We start from the raw sequence: 17,513 nt of genomic DNA, 5'->3' as shown, positions 1-17,513 counted from the left end.
CTTAACCTGATAGACATACATTAAGTTCACCACAAACAGCAGAAGCCTCAGGGTGTGCATAGCATCATCACATACTTTGTATCATTGCAGCTTTTCCCACAGTTGTGTGTGTTTGTTAGATGTACATGTTTTGCAAAGCAATGTACTGACAGATGTGTGTATCTTAATGGTAAAATCACCCACATCCCAATGTTGAAATGTATTTTATGTCCATGTGTTCTGTGCAAAGGGGATGAATAAATAGTGTTTTATTTTCTTACATAGAAAGGGATGAGTCCATCTGCTTTGTCCTGCTCCAGCATCCTCTTAAGCATGGCTCCTTCTACACCATAGTTGTTGTCTGCAGGAACCTTCTTCATCATCACTCCAGCAATCAGAGAAGCACGCTCCACTGAAGAATGAGCCTTAGGAGGAAGTGAATGCAACATGTTGTACAAATGCACTGTACGCCAGATGAATCTCCTTCAGCTTTTAGAAGATAACCCCATCTTAACTTCACAACATGTATGCAGAAATAAATACACACTATATTAGACATGTACACCTAGATATAAGGATGGTGTTCTTCAGTAGAAACACAAACTGCTGCTGCGGTCTGTGTGGCCCTCAGGCGACTCCCTAACCCAATCACAGTCAGCCTGGTATTAAACCTGATCAGAGTTAGCTACTGCCTTGACCCTCTGTCTCGCTAAATCACTGAAAATCTCTTTTACTGTTCCTGAGGTAACCTTTAATAATGGAAGTTTACAAGAACAATATGTTGAGTAAGACCCAACAGAAGTCAAGATTGTTGCACTTGTAGATATAATAAATATGAAATCTGTTAAAGTAGCATAAGTACGCTTGGCCTGTGCATTAAACAGGAAGTATGTAAGATTGTAAATATGTGTGCTTACCTGCTCTGAAGTGTAAGCCACCAGTTTAGAGAGGATGTCAGCCTCTGATTTCTCAGGGTTGGAGGCCTGAATGCGGCGGACTGCTTTACAGCGAGCGGCGAGCATGGACACCAGGGTGGCCTCACTGGCTGTGCCCTGTGAGAATAAGAAGGAAATTGATAAGCATCTTTACATTTTATAGAAGCAAGCATGAAATACATGGAGTCTTCAAGGAATCCAGAGCACCTGTTTTTTCTGCAAGATCTCTAAAAATATATATATTTGGAAAAGAGTTGATTTTCATGCTTACAGAAAAGTCATCTATCCTAGGCATTGTGTACCTATCTCTGCCTTTAAACAGAATGAAAGGTGTAAACAATCCATATCTAGATTTTATTTGGCAGATACACTGATGTTAATTGACAGATACCAAACCATTTGCAAACACCTTCATGAACACAAAGCAGGACATTAAGTAAACAGTTTGTGCTGTTGGATATTCCCACTGATATGAAGCTGGTGACACATCCACTTCCTGATTAGAGAATAAAATCATTGTAGATAGAAACTATGTCTTGAGTCATCACCCAGTCTGACAATTGTTTGAGGCAACATAATGAGCCATGGCTTCTCAGGTATCTGGGTCATTACCACAAAAACATCATTACATTTTTCCAATTACTTAATCAATAAGCACAAATCTTTCCCCAGACAAGGTAATATAGGCTATTTCATTTACGTCGAAACAAATAGACAGGAAGGGTAAAATGAAGCCAATTTTAGACATCAGAGACCCAAAAGATCAATAAACAAATCCATCAACTCACTGCAATGATGTAAATATGGCACTAGCTCAGATGAAATGACCAAAGAAAATACATTTTTATAAATGCAAAAAGCAAATAACCTCAAGTATTCCAAACATACCAAACTGGGCTTTATGTCCTTCTTCTGCAAAAGTCTACCAGCGCTCATCCATCCTCCTAGCTACCACCTGTAATAGTGAACTAGAGCCTTTTCTGCTTCAAATATAACCAAATACACTATTTAGCACAAAATAATTGAAACCTGTTGCAGCTGAAATTATAAACACTGCTTTTAAGTATACATGTCATGATCGTAAAGTAAAAATGTAAAGAGAAAGTGCAAGTTTGTGTCTTTAACATATTTAAGTAGCACATTTTTGTCAATTAGTCTCCATACTCTTTTGTTATTTGTAATTTATTTTAATCATAGGCAAACTGTTTTTTTTTTGCCGTCAAATCTAATGACTCACACAGGCATAGAAAGGAAGATCTAAGGTCACGAGGGTCTTTTTGAAACAATCCCCGTTCCCCTTTGTGTTGGCATAAGGTTTATAATAATAGGCTGGCAATGTGCTGTCACAACCCTCATTAGCCCTGCTGCGGGGAGAAGAGCCCCATTGGTTGCCATAGTGAGCTTGTAGGCTGCACTTAAAAAGGAGAGTGGCAAGACACACACACACACACACTCACACACAGGTGGTCACAATAGAAGAGGCATGAAATGATCTGTCATCAGAGTGCACTCTCATGCTCCACTACTCACCATCACACACACACACACACACACACACACACACACACACACACACACACACACACACACACACACACACACACACACACACACACACCACACACACACACACACACACACACACACACACACACACACACACACACACACACACACACACACACACACACACACACACACACACACACACACACACACACACACACACACACACACACACACACACACCACACACACACACACACAACACAGCATCCTCTGCTGCTACTGCACTTCTGTCGATGGAACACTAAACTAACGCTTAGGCCTTTTGCCACACAAACAATCCCAGCATCGTCACCTCTGTCTGCCTGTTGATGACACATTAAAAGGCAATTTCCTGCCAATTGTCAGTGAACCAGGGAGAGAAAAAGCAACAATCAAAAGTACCCAAATTCCTGGTGAATATTATTTCAGCGGCGCTCAGTTGTGAGTCACGGTTATTTTAAGCCTATAAAACTAAGCCTTTGACTTGGCTTGTCTCAAACCAGGGTAGATTATAAAACGTAGGTTTACTTCTTGGACTGCCTGGGAAAATGTTTGCAGGGAAGCATAAAAAACACAAAAAACCTTTACCTGGATGACTCCTCCTCCTTGGCCTTCTGTCCCAGCGATAAAATCCTCAGGCAGGTTCAACATCTTGCCCAGCCAATCCAACATCACTGTCTCCAGCTCTGTACACGCTGGGCTGGCAGCCTAGAAAACAAACCCAAAATATAAAACAATTTTCTCAAATGTTCTGTGTTCATAACATTGTGCAAAGTGTTTTTACCCAGGAAAATCCAATGCATCCAATAGCTGTAGACAGCATGTCAGCCAACATGGCAGGGTAAGAGGAAGCAGCTGCAAAGTAGGCATAGAAGTATGGGCTGTGCCAGTGAGTGACCTGGAAAAAAACATGCAAATACTTAATTCATCTGAAAACAAGACCTTGGATAGTCACCACCTCCTCCTCACAGGATTGCGCACGAAGCCCCCAAACGAAAACATCTCGCCCTAGGTCTTCAAAAGCATGGGAATATTTTAAAGTTAGTCCAAAACGCAAAGATATTTATATATTTATATCTCACTGAGACTGCTGCATAGCCTAGCAGAAGCAGCAGCTAGCTGTGGTGGCTACCATTAGCAGCTAGCATTTGCTCTCCGATTTTTACATAAAAATGGAATTATGGATTAGAAATGCAATCATTTTTTTATACATAGACGTTAAAAACCTATGGATTAACCGATTCAGCCGCGTTTTTTCTCATTTTAATGCCATTGAACACGTATTTTGATCAGATTGACAGCTACGGTAGTGAGACGATCTCCCTAGAAGCTCTGTGAAGGTACGTGTTGTGATGACTGTATTTGCTTCCCCTGTCGCGAGTCCGGATCACTCAGTGATGATACTATATACCTACATAATCTGTGGAGTCTCAGCTTTAATTGGATATATTGTATGTGCAGCTACGATAAGTAATAAGGGTACTTTTATCTTGAGTTCTGTGCCAATGTCCGTTAGCATTTTTCGCTCAAGGGTCATTTAGATGCTTCTTATGAGACTTGTGTTTTGTTTTGGTAAACATGGTTTGTATCGTCAATTAGCTGAGATTATTTCCGTTAATCTGGTATAACACATTAATAGGTTCTGAAATATTAAGATCCCCTGAGACACAGTATCGTGAAAAAATTTTTTTTTTACATTACGTTTTTTATGAATTGAACAACAGAAAAATAATCGTTAGATTAGTCGACTAATCGATCAAATAATCGCCCGATTAATCGTTTTCAAAATAATCGTTTCCCCCCCAGCACTAGTTGTCATGATTCAATAAAAGAACTGTCTTCTCTATACCAGTATAACTTTTCTAAACGAGCTAATCTGAACTACACAGTCAGAAGAAGCACAAGGGAATATGTTTATCACCAACGCCATCGAGCGCATCAACAATTCAACAGAAGCATGATCTCACCCCTGGCATTATGACCCTCTCCACGTCTGTCATTATATCATCATATTTCTCAGGCTCCAGAGGGGCCTCAGCGGGGATCAGAGAACGGAGGTACCCTGGTTCCACATCTGGGTAGACCGGTCGCTGCTCCACGTTGTCCAGGTAGTCGGCCACATAGTCCACCATCTCCTTCCCCCTGCGCCGGAACTCTGCTGTATCCATGGTAACACTGGAAAATAGTACAAAAAAACTTCTCAAACACTTTTTACAATTTTGAAGTGTACTTTTTTTATGAGTAATGAGTATCTTCATTTCATTTCAGAGGGCAATTTCATTTTATTTTGAATCAAGGACTTTTTCTTGTAATAAATAATGTTGACACTGTAGATTATTTGTACTTAAATATCTGAATCATTTCTACACAACTGCTTATAGGGATGAGTGGATCGATGTAAAATCTATCCAGTTGTGTAATGCCAAGTGAGGTTAAAGGAAATGAAGTCATACTTGCTTACACTGAAATGTCAGCCTGTCCTCCTACAAAAAACAACCATATAGGCCGATTGTTCATGACCTTATTACGACCCAGAGACACGTTTTAAAGTGTATGTTGTTTCTTACACGACCACTAGAGGTGCTCTAGTGGTCGTGTAAGAAACAGCATGCTCCCGGCCCGTTCTTTGCTAACGCTCCGGAGGGACGTTTATTCACAAATAACCCTCTCTGGAAAATCCTAAATTGTGGAATAGTTTGGCCATTAAAATGCTTTTTGATTCGATTTCTGGCGAGAAGTGTATATTGTACTCTTAGAATCCACGTCCAGTCGATGTGTAGGATCTATAGTTTGATAGATATTACGAAGTTGATTTGAGGTCTCGCCAGGAGAACGTGTATGCAGTTTCAAGTTAGCGTGAGTGAAAACAGTTTTTCCGGTCTCGAAGTTTAAATAATAAAACCGGATATATTCCCCTCACTGTCAAATGATTACACAGTGATATCTGCATTACTCATCCACTAAAAAAACATCAGTTTATCCTTGTTAATTACACAATATTGATTGGTTTAAATTGTGTACAATGCTTTTGTGTTTTTAACCTTCGATTCAGAGAAACAAATAGTTTTTTAGGAGTTAAGACACTACAGTTTCCGAAGACACTACACTACCCAGAATCCCCAGCTATCGTTTGGGACTACAACATCCGCCTTGCTTTACAAACCCCGTGATTAGTCATCAAGCCCTGTGATTGGATGTTGGAGTGGCAGTGCAACAAGGTTACGCTGTGCGTCATACAGCTCTATGAAATGGAATAGAACCACGGCAGACTTTCCAAAACTGGAATCGAACGCCCCCAGAACTACACGCTGGCTATTGTGTTTCGCAAAATGTTCTATGGGACGTCTCTACTGAACGTTTTCGTTTTTCCCACAATTAGAAGTTGCCAGTATTTAACACATTGGTGTTACCAAATGTAAAACATATAATTAATAAATGGGTGAAAATCGCTTTTGTCCATAATGCGCAGCATTAATATATACCCACATGACAGCTCATTGTTACTTTGTAATTCTACTCCACTACAATTCAGAGGTTAACCTGGTATTTTTACTCCACTACATTTATTTGAGTTACTTTGCAGATTCTGAATAATGATGTGAAATATAAACAACCCTTAAATCAGACTTTAGTTACACCTGAGTAAAATTCAGGGAAGGTGATTGTCAAGTGCCAACAATCAGGAGAGATATTTGATAGTTGGTGCTTGAGAAGACTAAACATTTATCTGCAATTGACATGAATGGAAACGAGTAATAAAGTATATTCATTACTCGTTATTCTCTACTAATAGTTAATTAAAGACTGTATATTATGGCTATTTTGCACATCCCTTTCAAGATTTCAAGATTTTCAAAGGTTTATTGACATATCATATACACAACTACGGTGTAGTTATGCAATGAATGAAAAACTTGGGTCGCAGCTGAGGTTCCTCAACAGTGCATTACAAGACATCTATCAATATGTGTGTATACCTCCACCATCATATTCTGCACATTTCTTATACTATCTACATACATAAGAGTATAATATGTATAATATCAGTTAAAATAAGTGCTTCAACATAGTTAACATTGCAGGAAAGCAATATATTAGATGTTAAGTACTTTGTCAGGCTTAATATTTATCTTTTGATACCCCCAAAGCTTTTTTCTTATTTAAAAGAAGACCTTAATCTAAAGTATTATTTAATGTTTAAATAAAGGTTAATTCGTTTTTCTGTTTTGCACCTCCTCCTATTAATATCTTTGTACATCCTGCACTAAAATGTTTTATTGTAGAGATCACTTATAGTATCTTCTTGATTTTTTATATTCTATATTTCTATCATTGACCTTCTACTTTCCCCCTATGAAAGTATGTACTCTTAATATTTTTTTCATCAAATATAACACGTAAAAACAATAATTCAATAACGTGCTTTAACCACTAGGCGGTGCACACAAGGTACACACAGCCATAATAACTTTGTATTATTAGTGTAGGACACTTATGTATGTACAACATCTGAAGATGTGTAGTTTTATTCATGTTTTCACATAATTTTACATATTACATATTTACTATATTATTTCAGACTCAGTATTTACATTCTTATATTCAAAGAAAATCAGTAATATCTTTAAACACTACAAGTCCTTTTATATCAGCTGTGCACCGTTATGGTGTAAATATAACCTATCTACGAATTAGATCAAATATAAAAGTCAGCCGAATTAGTGTTGATACTGCAAGGAGACGTATTGTGTGAAGAGAAATTGAAGATGTTGTTTAATTGTTGATATATTTATGATCCACGTCAAGTATTCAGTTTTGGCGGCATTTCTTCCAGTTTTTCCAAAGGTCTTCTCATCAGGTCTCTATAAATAAAGAACCAAGGCAGATCTGTAATATGTAATGCAGCCGAACCGTGTATTACAATGCCGTTATGTGATGACTTTCAAAGAGAAAAGCAAAAACACTCGGAATAAAGTATTATTTTCTTTAAAAAAAAAAGTTGTTCGGATTTGATATGGCATGAACACCATATCCCTACATGCATTGCGGCTAAAACATCCAATCAGCGAGCTTAAACCATAGCTGAGGATCTTGGGTAATCAGTTCAGTGGCTGTGTATCACAATGATGCTACGTCTGTTATTTTGAAATGTAGTTCCTGACGGACGCCAAAAAAGCCAGAGATTATGGAATTAAACAAATAAATAAAAACAAGGATAATTGTGTGTTATTGGTGAGTAAATAACAGTGTGTTATTTAGAAAAGAATAACAAATTAGAAGGAAAAAAGTTTTTAAAAAATACAGATTTCAGTATTCTGAGGCTCTGAGCCCCATTTATTTTCCTCACAGACGACAAAAGAAGTCAGACATTATACGATTTAAAATAAAAACAATAATCGTGGCTTGATATTGAGTAAGAACATGTTTTTATGAACCCCACAGCTTCCGGTCTTCCAAGACCCGAACGGACAAAAAGACGTGCTGCAGGCACGAAACATACTACCAATAGAAATACATTGCTTTTAAAATCGTTCTGTGTGACACGAAAAAAGGGGAAAATCGTGTTGGTGAACACGTATCAATAGATTAAATGTCGTGACTATAACACGAAATGCCGTGAGACTGGGTTGAACATATGCTCCATCATACATGAATATATTAGAAGAGTGCAATACAAGTTCAAACTGAAATGAAAACTGTTCATTGCCAACAAGTAGAACAAAATAACAATGTTGTTGGTTGCTATTTCCAAAACAGTTTTTTAATTATTAACTTTAATGCACACACACACACACACACACACACACACACACACACACACACACACACACACACACACACACACACACACACACACACACACACACACACACACACACACACACACACACCACACACACACACACACACACACACACACACACACACACACAGCCTAAGCCTTGCGCAATATAAATGAATTGATGAACCCTTGACCCTCTTATCCCTTAGTTTTCATTTAATTTATTGATGTATGTGAACAGAAGAGATTGGCATAAACATTTGTATTTTCTCAAGTTTATAGTTTATTGACTCTTATGAACTCATTCTCACATAACACAATGGGCCAAAGTACAGTCACATAAACCCGGTTAATAGTCTTATGAAGATCACATCACATGAACATAATGACCAACGGAAAATACAATTACTCTAAGCATTTTTGTTAACTGCAAATGAAAAAAGCATGCTATACATTGTATTGAAGAAAAATCCTGTTGCAGTACGACAACACTAAGTTAATTGTATTGTAGAAAAACGCTTTGAACATATTTCTTTACAAATTATTAGCGGTGCTTATTCAAATGTCCCAACATGTGAACATTGCCCCTTTTTCTACACCAGGGCGTGTTGTTCAACAAGTGTTTTATCCTGCATGTCTCTCTCCCTTGTTAAGAAGCAGAGCCCTTATCCTCAGCCTTATCTCAAATAGGATTACACATGTTTGCGTGTGTGTGTGTGTGTGTGTGTGTGTGTGTGTGTGTGTGTGTGTGTGTGTGTGTGTGTGTGTGTGTGTGTGTGTGTGAGCGTACTTACATTTTCAAGTGAAAGCTTCAGGTGGTGGAGCCTCTTCTTTAGCTTCGACAATCAGACGGACAGACAGGCAGGCACAGGGTGAGTGTGTCTGTGTGTGTAAGCAGGACGAGAGATATTTGCTCCTTTTATCTTGCCACTAACGCACCCTCAAACCCCCACCCCCCAGCCCCTACTATTCCAGCCAATGGGAACAGGGCTCACGGTCAGTACAAGTGTTGGTTGATTCACAAGGATATCCACGGAACATACATATTTAGGTGTATACTTACAAAACATGTATACATGTACATAGTTAGCATTGAAATAATCAAGGCACACCAAGAAAATATTAAGAATGTATGATTTTCGAAGAGAATCTATGAGATAAAAATATATTACAGTATTATCAGAATCGGAATCAGAAATCCTTTATTAGTCTCACAGCGGGGACATGTACAGTGTACAGTGGTAAAGAAACAGACATGAAATAATAAAAGTAAAGAAGATGTTATATAAAATATTATACACATGTTCTTTTTCATTTCTATTATTTCCTGATTCTACACAGGCTTATGAGTCACCAAATGTACCAATTATACATTGTAAGAACATGTTTAAAAGAATATTGCTCTAATGGCTTTATTAAATCTGGATGAATTACACACCGTAATTGAAATGTCTAATAATAAAGCCAGGTTGAAAAAAAAATAAAAACTATAGGTTACTTACGTAACCCCAGTTCTCAGAGTAACATGAAGTGAGATGTCTCACTATGGGATGCGCCTCATCGCGGAGCAAACAGAAGCATCAATCTCATTACGCCAATCCTGATTGGCTGGTGATCTTGACGTCAGCGTCAGGGAATTCACCCCCTATAAGTAGCTTGCGCCACGACGCATGCGTCATTCAAAATAAGCACCTCTTCTCGCTTCACCATAGCAAGGAGGGCCGTCTGGTGAGACATCTCACTTCATGTTACTCTGAGAACTGGGGTTACGTAAGTAACCTATAGTTCTCATTCATAACACTCGGTTCGATGTCTCACTATGGGAAATTGTAGCTCCCGTATTGTCAGACGAGCTTATCTCGAAAATCACCAAACCAACCAGAACTTAACAGGTAGAGCTCTGACTCAACCAGGTGCCCAGCACTGCTTGAGTCACACTGGGAGCAGAACGTCCAGCCCGTTAAGAGGCGGACAAAAGTGAGCGGCGAGGACCAGCTCGCCGCTGCACCAATATCTTGGATGGGAGACATCCTGGACAGAGTCCAGGATGCAGCCAGTCCCTGAGTCGAAAGAGCTCGCAGACCCGAGGGTGCCTGCGAACTCTGACTCGTATGAGCCCCAAAGCAATTGCTTCCACAAACCAGTGGGAGAGCCGTTGCTTAGTAACAGGCTTGCCCGTCTACACTACAGGCGTCAAAAAATGCTTTCAACGCTTCGCCCATTCATTTGAATGGGGTGACGTAGGATATTTTCAAACTTCGCCGAACTGCATTGTGGGTAGCATGGCAAGGCGTTGCACGCATCGCGAGCGTCTATCGGCGTCAAAAGTTGAACAATGTTCAACTTTTGAGGCTCGATGCTTGCTCGAAGCTGGCGTCAGCCAATCAAATCCCGTTTATGCAAATCCCGCCCACAAGCGCTAGCCAATCAAACCGCGTGCAAGCTGGGAGAGCCAGGCCGCAGTTCATTTCCTCATATTCCAAACGAGAAATTACGGTAGCAAATCACCCGGTTCTTTCCGACCAGAACTATTTACCGGGATACAAACCGGAGGAACCAGGCATGGAGGGAGGTGGCAGAGACAGTGGGTGAAACTGGTAGGTTTTCGCCTGTTTGGGGATTTTATATCCAGTTTACTTCGTTTTAACATCGCTATTGCTTTGTATGTCGGGGGCGGGAGATTCATGTGATTGGTTGTTGGTCGCAAAAAATCGCCAAGCTTCAGACACGCCCAGCTTCAAGCTTTTTCGAAGCCTGTAGTGTAGACGGGCCGTAAGGGTTAGCCCAGGACACAAGGGGTTGGTCATTATGATGAAGCACCCTTGATCTGTCCCTGTACGTGCGTAAAGCACGGGCTGGACACGGCAAATCCGGCCGCTGTTCCCCGGAGGAATACAGTGGCGGGGAGGATGCCTCAATGTCAAATGTGGTACCTGAAACAACCGCCTTAAGATAAAGGTAGGGTTGGGCTTCAACCACACTCTGTTTGCCCTGGGGCGAACTGAGTGCATGAAGACTGTACATATAGCGCATGAGTGCCACTGGCTCGCTTGGCAGCTGCCAGGGTCAGCTTCATGTCACACTGTATTCAGATTGTACCACTCACGGGCCAGGCCCATAGAGCCAAGCGCTCTGGGTGTGGGTGAAAGATTGCCCCCCCCCGCTTGGGACAGTATGTCCCTGCGTAGTGGGAGCTGCCATGGATGCCCGCACAGCAGCTGATATATCTCCGCTGGCCAGTACATAGCTGGCCAGTGCGGAGCTATCAGGATAAGTGTGTGGCATTGCTCTCTCACTCTGGCCAGAGTTGGGGGTATCAGAGCCAGGGGTGGGAACATCCACGCCTAACGGTGCATTTAGATCGCGCATCGAAAAGAACAGCTGACACTGAGCGTTGTCTTTCGATGCGAACAGATCCACCGCGGCTCTGCCGTAACGCACCCACAGCTGGCTCACAATCCTTGGATGTAGAGTCCAGTCTGCATAAAGTGGTATACCTCTGGACAGTAGATCTGCCCCGAGGTTCATCACTCCCGGTACGTGCGTCGCTCTCAGAGAGAGGAGACGTCTACCGCTCCATAGGATCAGTTTGCGCGCCAGTGTGTGTAACTGGAGAGAACGCAAACCCCCTTGGCGGTTAATATACGATATTGTGGTCATATTGTCTGTCCTCACGAGGACGTGATGTCCCCTGAGGAAAGGCAGAAAGCGTTTTAGGGTGAGAAACACCGCTAAAAGCTCCAGGTAATTTATGTGCGCCCGCTGGAGGTCTCTGCTCCAGAGACCCCTCACCGGGCGACCTTCATAAATACCTCCCCAACCTGTCAGACATGCGTCCGTGGTGACCACTTTCCGTGAAAGGACAGCACCCATAGGCACACCTCGTACTAGAAAAGTCGGGTGCAGCCAGTGGCGCAGTGCCTACGCATTTCACAGTAACCATAACTCTCCGCGGGGTTTAGTTTTAGGGCGGCCACCCAGCGCTGAAACTCCCTCATGTGTAAGCGTCCCAGTCGTACGACCAGGATGGCTGATGCCATGAGCCCCAGCAATCGCAGGCATGATCTGAAGAGAACATGTTTGTGCAGCTGAAAAAGAGCGAGACAAGCTCTGAAAGCTTTCACTCTTTCCGCTGACAAGCGAGCTGAAAAGGGCACCGAGTTCAGGCGTAAACCCAGGAAGAGTATAGTCTGCGCGGGGCACAACATGCTCTTCTCTGTGTTTATTATGAAACCCAGGTTGAGCAGGTGCTTTACGAGGACATTTGTCTGCGTAACAGCCTCCTGCTCCGACTGTGCGAGAAGCAGCCAGTCGTCCAGGTAGGTCGCCAGGCGAATACCCTGTTGTCTTAACGGGGCTATCGCGGCTTCCGTACATCGTACAAACACCCTTGGACTGAGAGACAGACCGAAGGGAAGTACTCTGTATTCATAACAGATCCCCTGAAATGCGAATCTCAGATATTTCCTGTGTGGGTAATATACTGGGATGTACGCATCTTTCAGGTCGACTGATGTAAACCAGTGGTCTTGTCGCACGAGCCGCAGCAGAGATGTGTGAGTGAGCATTCTGAACTTATATCTTTTTTAGATATTTGTTCAGAGCCCTCAAATCAAGTATTGGCCGAATTCCGTTCCCTCCCCGTTTGGGAACGAGGAAGTACTTGGAATAGAAGCCGCCCTGACTCTGCTCGGCGGGTACAATAGATATAGCCCTCTTTTCTAGGAGTGAGAGAATCTCTCTCTCCAGAATATGGGCTGACTCTCCTCGGGCCTGCGAATGCAGAATGCCCGAGAAGCGAGGGGGGGTGACGGTGACTTGGAGTCTGTAGCTCCGTGTAACTGTCTTGAGAAACCCAAGCAGATGTCGTGAGCATCTCCCGCTGTATGCTCCTTAGAGCCAGCTGATATGTCACGTCTCTTCCCCTCTGAGTCTCTATTTGTTGTGTTATGGGGCCCTCCAGTGTCTGAGCACTGTGGTGCCCCATTTCGACAATCCCCACCGACACAGCGCATGCGCGTGGCGGTGGTGCCCTTACGGCTCCAGCCGGCACTGCGCATGCGCGTGACGGTGGTGCCTTTACAGCTCCAGCCGGCACTGCGCATGAGCGTGACGGTGGTGCCTTTACAGCTCCAGCCGGCACTGCGCATGTGCGTGACGGTGGTGCCTTCACGACCCCAGCCGGCACTGCGCATGCGCGTGACGGTGATGCCTTTACAGCTCCAGCCGGCACTGCGCATGTGCGTGACGGTGGTGCCTTCACGACCCCAGCCGGCACTGCGCATGCGCGTGACGGTGGTGCCTTTACAGCCCCAGCCGGCACTGCGCATGCGCGTGACGGTGGTGCCTTCACAGACCCGTCAATTGTCCGCCCTTTGAGAGAGGCCGTAGCTGCTCTCAGAAGGGGAATAGTTGACGGACTGTTTATTGTTTTTATTGTTTTTCTTTTCATTTTTTTCCGAGCTGCGCCCTTGGCTCGAAGCCTGGATGCGTCAGCGGAAAATGTTTTATGACAGAAAAATCAATAAGTGTGTGACATGTGTTTACGTGGACTTGAGGATGGTGTTGAGGCATCTCTCGAGGCGGCGGGAACACATTTAGAGCTGGGGAACCGTAGACTTCCAGCTCTGTCAAAGAGGGGAGAAGGAGAGGCTGTCACGCCGCTCGCTTCTTCTTCCTCGACTGCTGGCCGAAATTCTGGGTTGGCTGCGCCTGGGCTGCAGCCGGAACCTGAGATTTTCTAGGCCAGCTCGCCCTCATCCCCTGCCTGGGCTGGGGACTCGGGGCGGACTGCGACCTCTGCGTTTTCGGTATTTTTGAACCGAGCAGGGTTCGGAGCGGCTTGGACGAAGGGCTGCCGCTACGAAGGCAGCGGCTGGGCCCTTCGAGGGAGGCAGAGGTGGAGGGCCTCGTCCTCCTTCTTTTTCGACTCGCATCTCCTCTGCATGGAGGCAAGAGCAGAGCCGAAAATCCCCTCGGGAACGATGGGCATGTCAAGCACATTCTCCTTTTCCCGGTCTGGGAGGTTGGTGAGGTTGAGCCATCTAGCTCTTTCCTGCACCACCATGATCCCCATTGTTTTGCCCGTGGCCTGGACGGCGCAGCGTTGGACACGGAGACAAAAGTCTGTGACCGCGGCCAACTCATCCAGAACGGCCGGTCCAGGATTACTTAACATATCCTCACAGAGCTCCGCTTGGTATGCGGTTAGCAGTGAGGAAACGTTCAGAGCCCTGGCGGACAACGCTGCGGCTTTGTAGGACCGTTCAGTCATGGTCGACTGGAAACGGTCCACCTTCGCTGGCAGCGTGGGGTTCCTGCTTGGTGATGGGCCCATCCTCGGTAGGAGGTGGGCTGCCACCAGCAGTTCCATCGGCGGTATGCGGAGCAGGCCGAGCCTCTGCGGGCGAGACCATGGTGAGGTCTCGCCAGGAGCTCCCGCCTGGTGAGGCGTGGGGCTCCGTTCCCGCGTCTCTTGCCGCCACCGGGTCCCGGCCTGACACGGCGTGGGATCCCGGTTCCGCAGCTGCCGCTGTTAGTGAGCCCCAGATCGACACAGTGAGGGGCTCAGTCTCTGCGGCGGACGCCCCCGTGTCTTGATTGCCAAACGGCGAATCAGTGGACATGAGGGAGTCCTGTTCCAACAAGCTAGCTTGGTGTGCTAGCCGTCGGTGGAGGCTCTTTCGGGTGAAAAGGGCACAATGCCCGCACGAGCCGGGGTTGTCGATAGCCTCCTGGGCGTGTTCCAGCCCGAGGCAGGACGAGCAGACCTGGTGTGAGTCTGTGCCTGCTATCTTCAACCCGCAGCCGCATGACCGAGCCTCCGAGTCCCTGACTCCTCTGGTGTGAGGGGGAGAGGCGTCCATCTTGTTCGCCTCGTGGCGTGGAGAGGAGCTGCTCGTAACAGGTACGTCGTTGAGAGAAAAAGTGTTACCAACCCGTCCTTAATCCGGAGAAAAAGGGACGGTGTGGGTCCTTTGTTCTCAAAGAATATTGACTGGTGTGTCAATATACTTCTAATCCTTTTCTCCTCCGTGAGAGAGAAAAATAAAAGCGTCCTCGCTACCGTGGTGTCGGTAGTAAGGGGAAGCTAGCTAGCAACAGGTGCGTAGCTAGCTTGAGAAAAATCAAAACCTTACCTTACTTTCCGGGGAAAGAAACGGCGAGGTCGATTTTAATACTAACTGGCGTTAGTATTACCGTCTTCTTGCGAAGCAGAAGGAGTAGCCGGCGAGCGCCCGTCGACCGAAATGGTTATATTTGGGTTCAGTCTGTGGACCGTTAAGCTTGTCCGGCTACTATAGAGATGTGCTCTGAAGCGTAAAGAGGTGTTTGAATGACGCATGCGTCGTGGCGCAAGCTACTTATAGGGGGTGAATTCCCTGACGCTGACGTCAAGATCACCAGCCAATCAGGATTGGCGTAATGAGATTGATGCTTCTGTTTGCTCCGCGATGAGGCGCATCCCATAGTGAGACATCGAACGGAGTGTTATGAAATGAATGAGAACTGCGGTCGCACAATGATGAGCGGGCCCTCGCGTCCGTGCGCCTGTCGGGGAGGGCAGCCGGTCGTCCCGGCGTCAAGCAGACCCAGCAACTTTACACCAGTGGGAGAGGCAGAACTGCTCTTTCTTTTCAACATAACTTAAGTTACATATTATTTCTTCCAAGTGGTTTGGCTTGTTAAAAACATCTTGCATTATGATACAGGAATTTGCTGGCTTTGTGTTTACAGAAGTACCTGACTATGCCGGACTTTTGTGCAGCCTACGGATGCTCTAATCACCGCAGTCTACAAACAAGAACCCGTGGGATCACCTTTCACGTGTAAGATATGACAATATTATGACTAAAATTAGGATAATCGTTAATTACTTAGTGGATGTATGTACATTACAAGTCCTGCTACACAGGATCAGTGGGGCTATGTGAGATAATAGTATTGCAAGATTGTTGTTGACCCAGCCTCTTTAGAATATGTTGTTACCATTTCTTTACACAATTATTTAATGTTTCTTTTGGACACCTTTTTATTACTCTTAGTGTGGTTGTCTTATTCTTAAAGTAGGCTATACATACATGCATACATACCAAAAATATGATAATTTCGGTGTGTATTTTTGTCCTTACCCTTAATGTTAAAGGAAAGAAGGGAGGAAAATTTTGACAATAATTTATATATCTGGCTACCTATCTCGTGTTTTTAAGGTTTCCCAAAACCGAAGAGAGGAGGAGGCAGTGGGAACTTGCCCTAAGAAGGGACGGTTTTGTTTCCTGTGACAGGACAGTAACAGTTTGACCCGTTGTTGGGCCAAGCTGTTTTGTGCATATCATTTTACTTACTTGCAGTTACAAATAAACCGCTGGTAACACATACCAATTCTACTCTGGTCGTGTCATTTCCCTTTGTACCCCTCGCCAAGAGGGAACGTAACAACATGTGTTACGTGCCGTAGTGGGTGCTTGTGTGTCTCCCTCTCTTTCCCCCTGATGTTTCTTCTTCTTCGTTGTTTAATGGTGAATCGCTACCACTAGGAGCATATATCGCCACATACTATGTATTTATTAAAACTTCATGTTCCATGAGACACAGCACTATGTTCCCCACATATGTTTATGTTTGCTCAGTCTAATAAACCCATAACATGGTTGTGAAAGAATACCAAAGCTGAGGCTGGACGATGATTGATTGTTGGTGTGCCATGTGTCACCGTGTGTCTTATTGGTTTTGTGTTATACTGTATTTTATTGTGTGCAGCTGGTCCTTATCTCCAAGACACATTTAAAACAAATAACCTTGAATCTTGAAGCCCCATCTCTCCCCACCTGCTCCTGCTTCCTACATCCCCTCCACACCACACCAAGTTGTTCTTCTTAATAATAATAATACATTTATTTTGGGAGGCCGCCTTTCCCAAGGACCCAAGGACACCTTACAGGGGCATAGGGGCAATATAGGGAACAATTTAAACAGTGGATTTTGTGATATATCAGCCGGGGTGAGACAAGACAAACCACAAATGGACTACAGAAGGACACACAAGGACACATGGTACAGTTTATATTATTCTTGGTCTTTTTTCAATAACATATTTCAAAGGTTCTGGATTTGTTTACAAATCTAGAAACTAAATACAAAACTAGTATAGTAATATGAAGATATCATGTCAAAAATAATTGTGATAAATTAGACAGAACTGGCCTGTCTGTGAGCACATTTTATGTTGGTTTGGTTCTTCTGATAAAGGTGTGAATATCTAAATAATA

The 17,513-nt window shown here is 44.0% G+C and overlaps 1 protein-coding gene and 1 long non-coding RNA gene across 3 annotated transcripts in view; one reads left to right on the top strand and one right to left on the bottom strand.

Moving 5' to 3' along the window:
- Nucleotides 1-17,513, bottom strand: part of ddc (dopa decarboxylase) — a 50,130-nt gene that overhangs the window by 25,757 nt on the left and 6,860 nt on the right. The window contains exons 1-6 of one of the 2 annotated variants that reach the window (XM_034202645.1): nucleotides 9,039-9,129; nucleotides 4,430-4,637; nucleotides 3,247-3,360; nucleotides 3,051-3,170; nucleotides 897-1,031; nucleotides 261-404 (exon numbers count right to left, since the gene is read on the bottom strand). In XM_034202645.1, coding sequence (XP_034058536.1) covers nucleotides 261-404; nucleotides 897-1,031; nucleotides 3,051-3,170; nucleotides 3,247-3,360; nucleotides 4,430-4,630 — 714 coding nt within the window. In that variant the 5' untranslated portion in view covers nucleotides 4,631-4,637; nucleotides 9,039-9,129. Of the gene's footprint in view, nucleotides 1-260; nucleotides 405-896; nucleotides 1,032-3,050; nucleotides 3,171-3,246; nucleotides 3,361-4,429; nucleotides 4,638-9,038; nucleotides 9,130-17,513 lie in introns of those variants that run through there. The other variant, XM_034202646.1, reaches the window with a different exon arrangement.
- LOC117537433 lies at nucleotides 15,912-16,631 on the top strand. The gene is made up of 2 exons (XR_004567718.1): nucleotides 15,912-16,073; nucleotides 16,455-16,631. It is a non-coding gene; the product is annotated as an uncharacterized LOC117537433 (long non-coding RNA).

This window comes from Gymnodraco acuticeps, unplaced genomic scaffold, assembly GCF_902827175.1.
Source record: "Gymnodraco acuticeps unplaced genomic scaffold, fGymAcu1.1, whole genome shotgun sequence".
NCBI classification, from domain to species: Eukaryota; Metazoa; Chordata; class Actinopteri; order Perciformes; family Bathydraconidae; genus Gymnodraco; species Gymnodraco acuticeps.
Note: the sequence above shows the minus strand (reverse complement) of the source record. Positions and strands in the feature narration are given on the sequence as shown.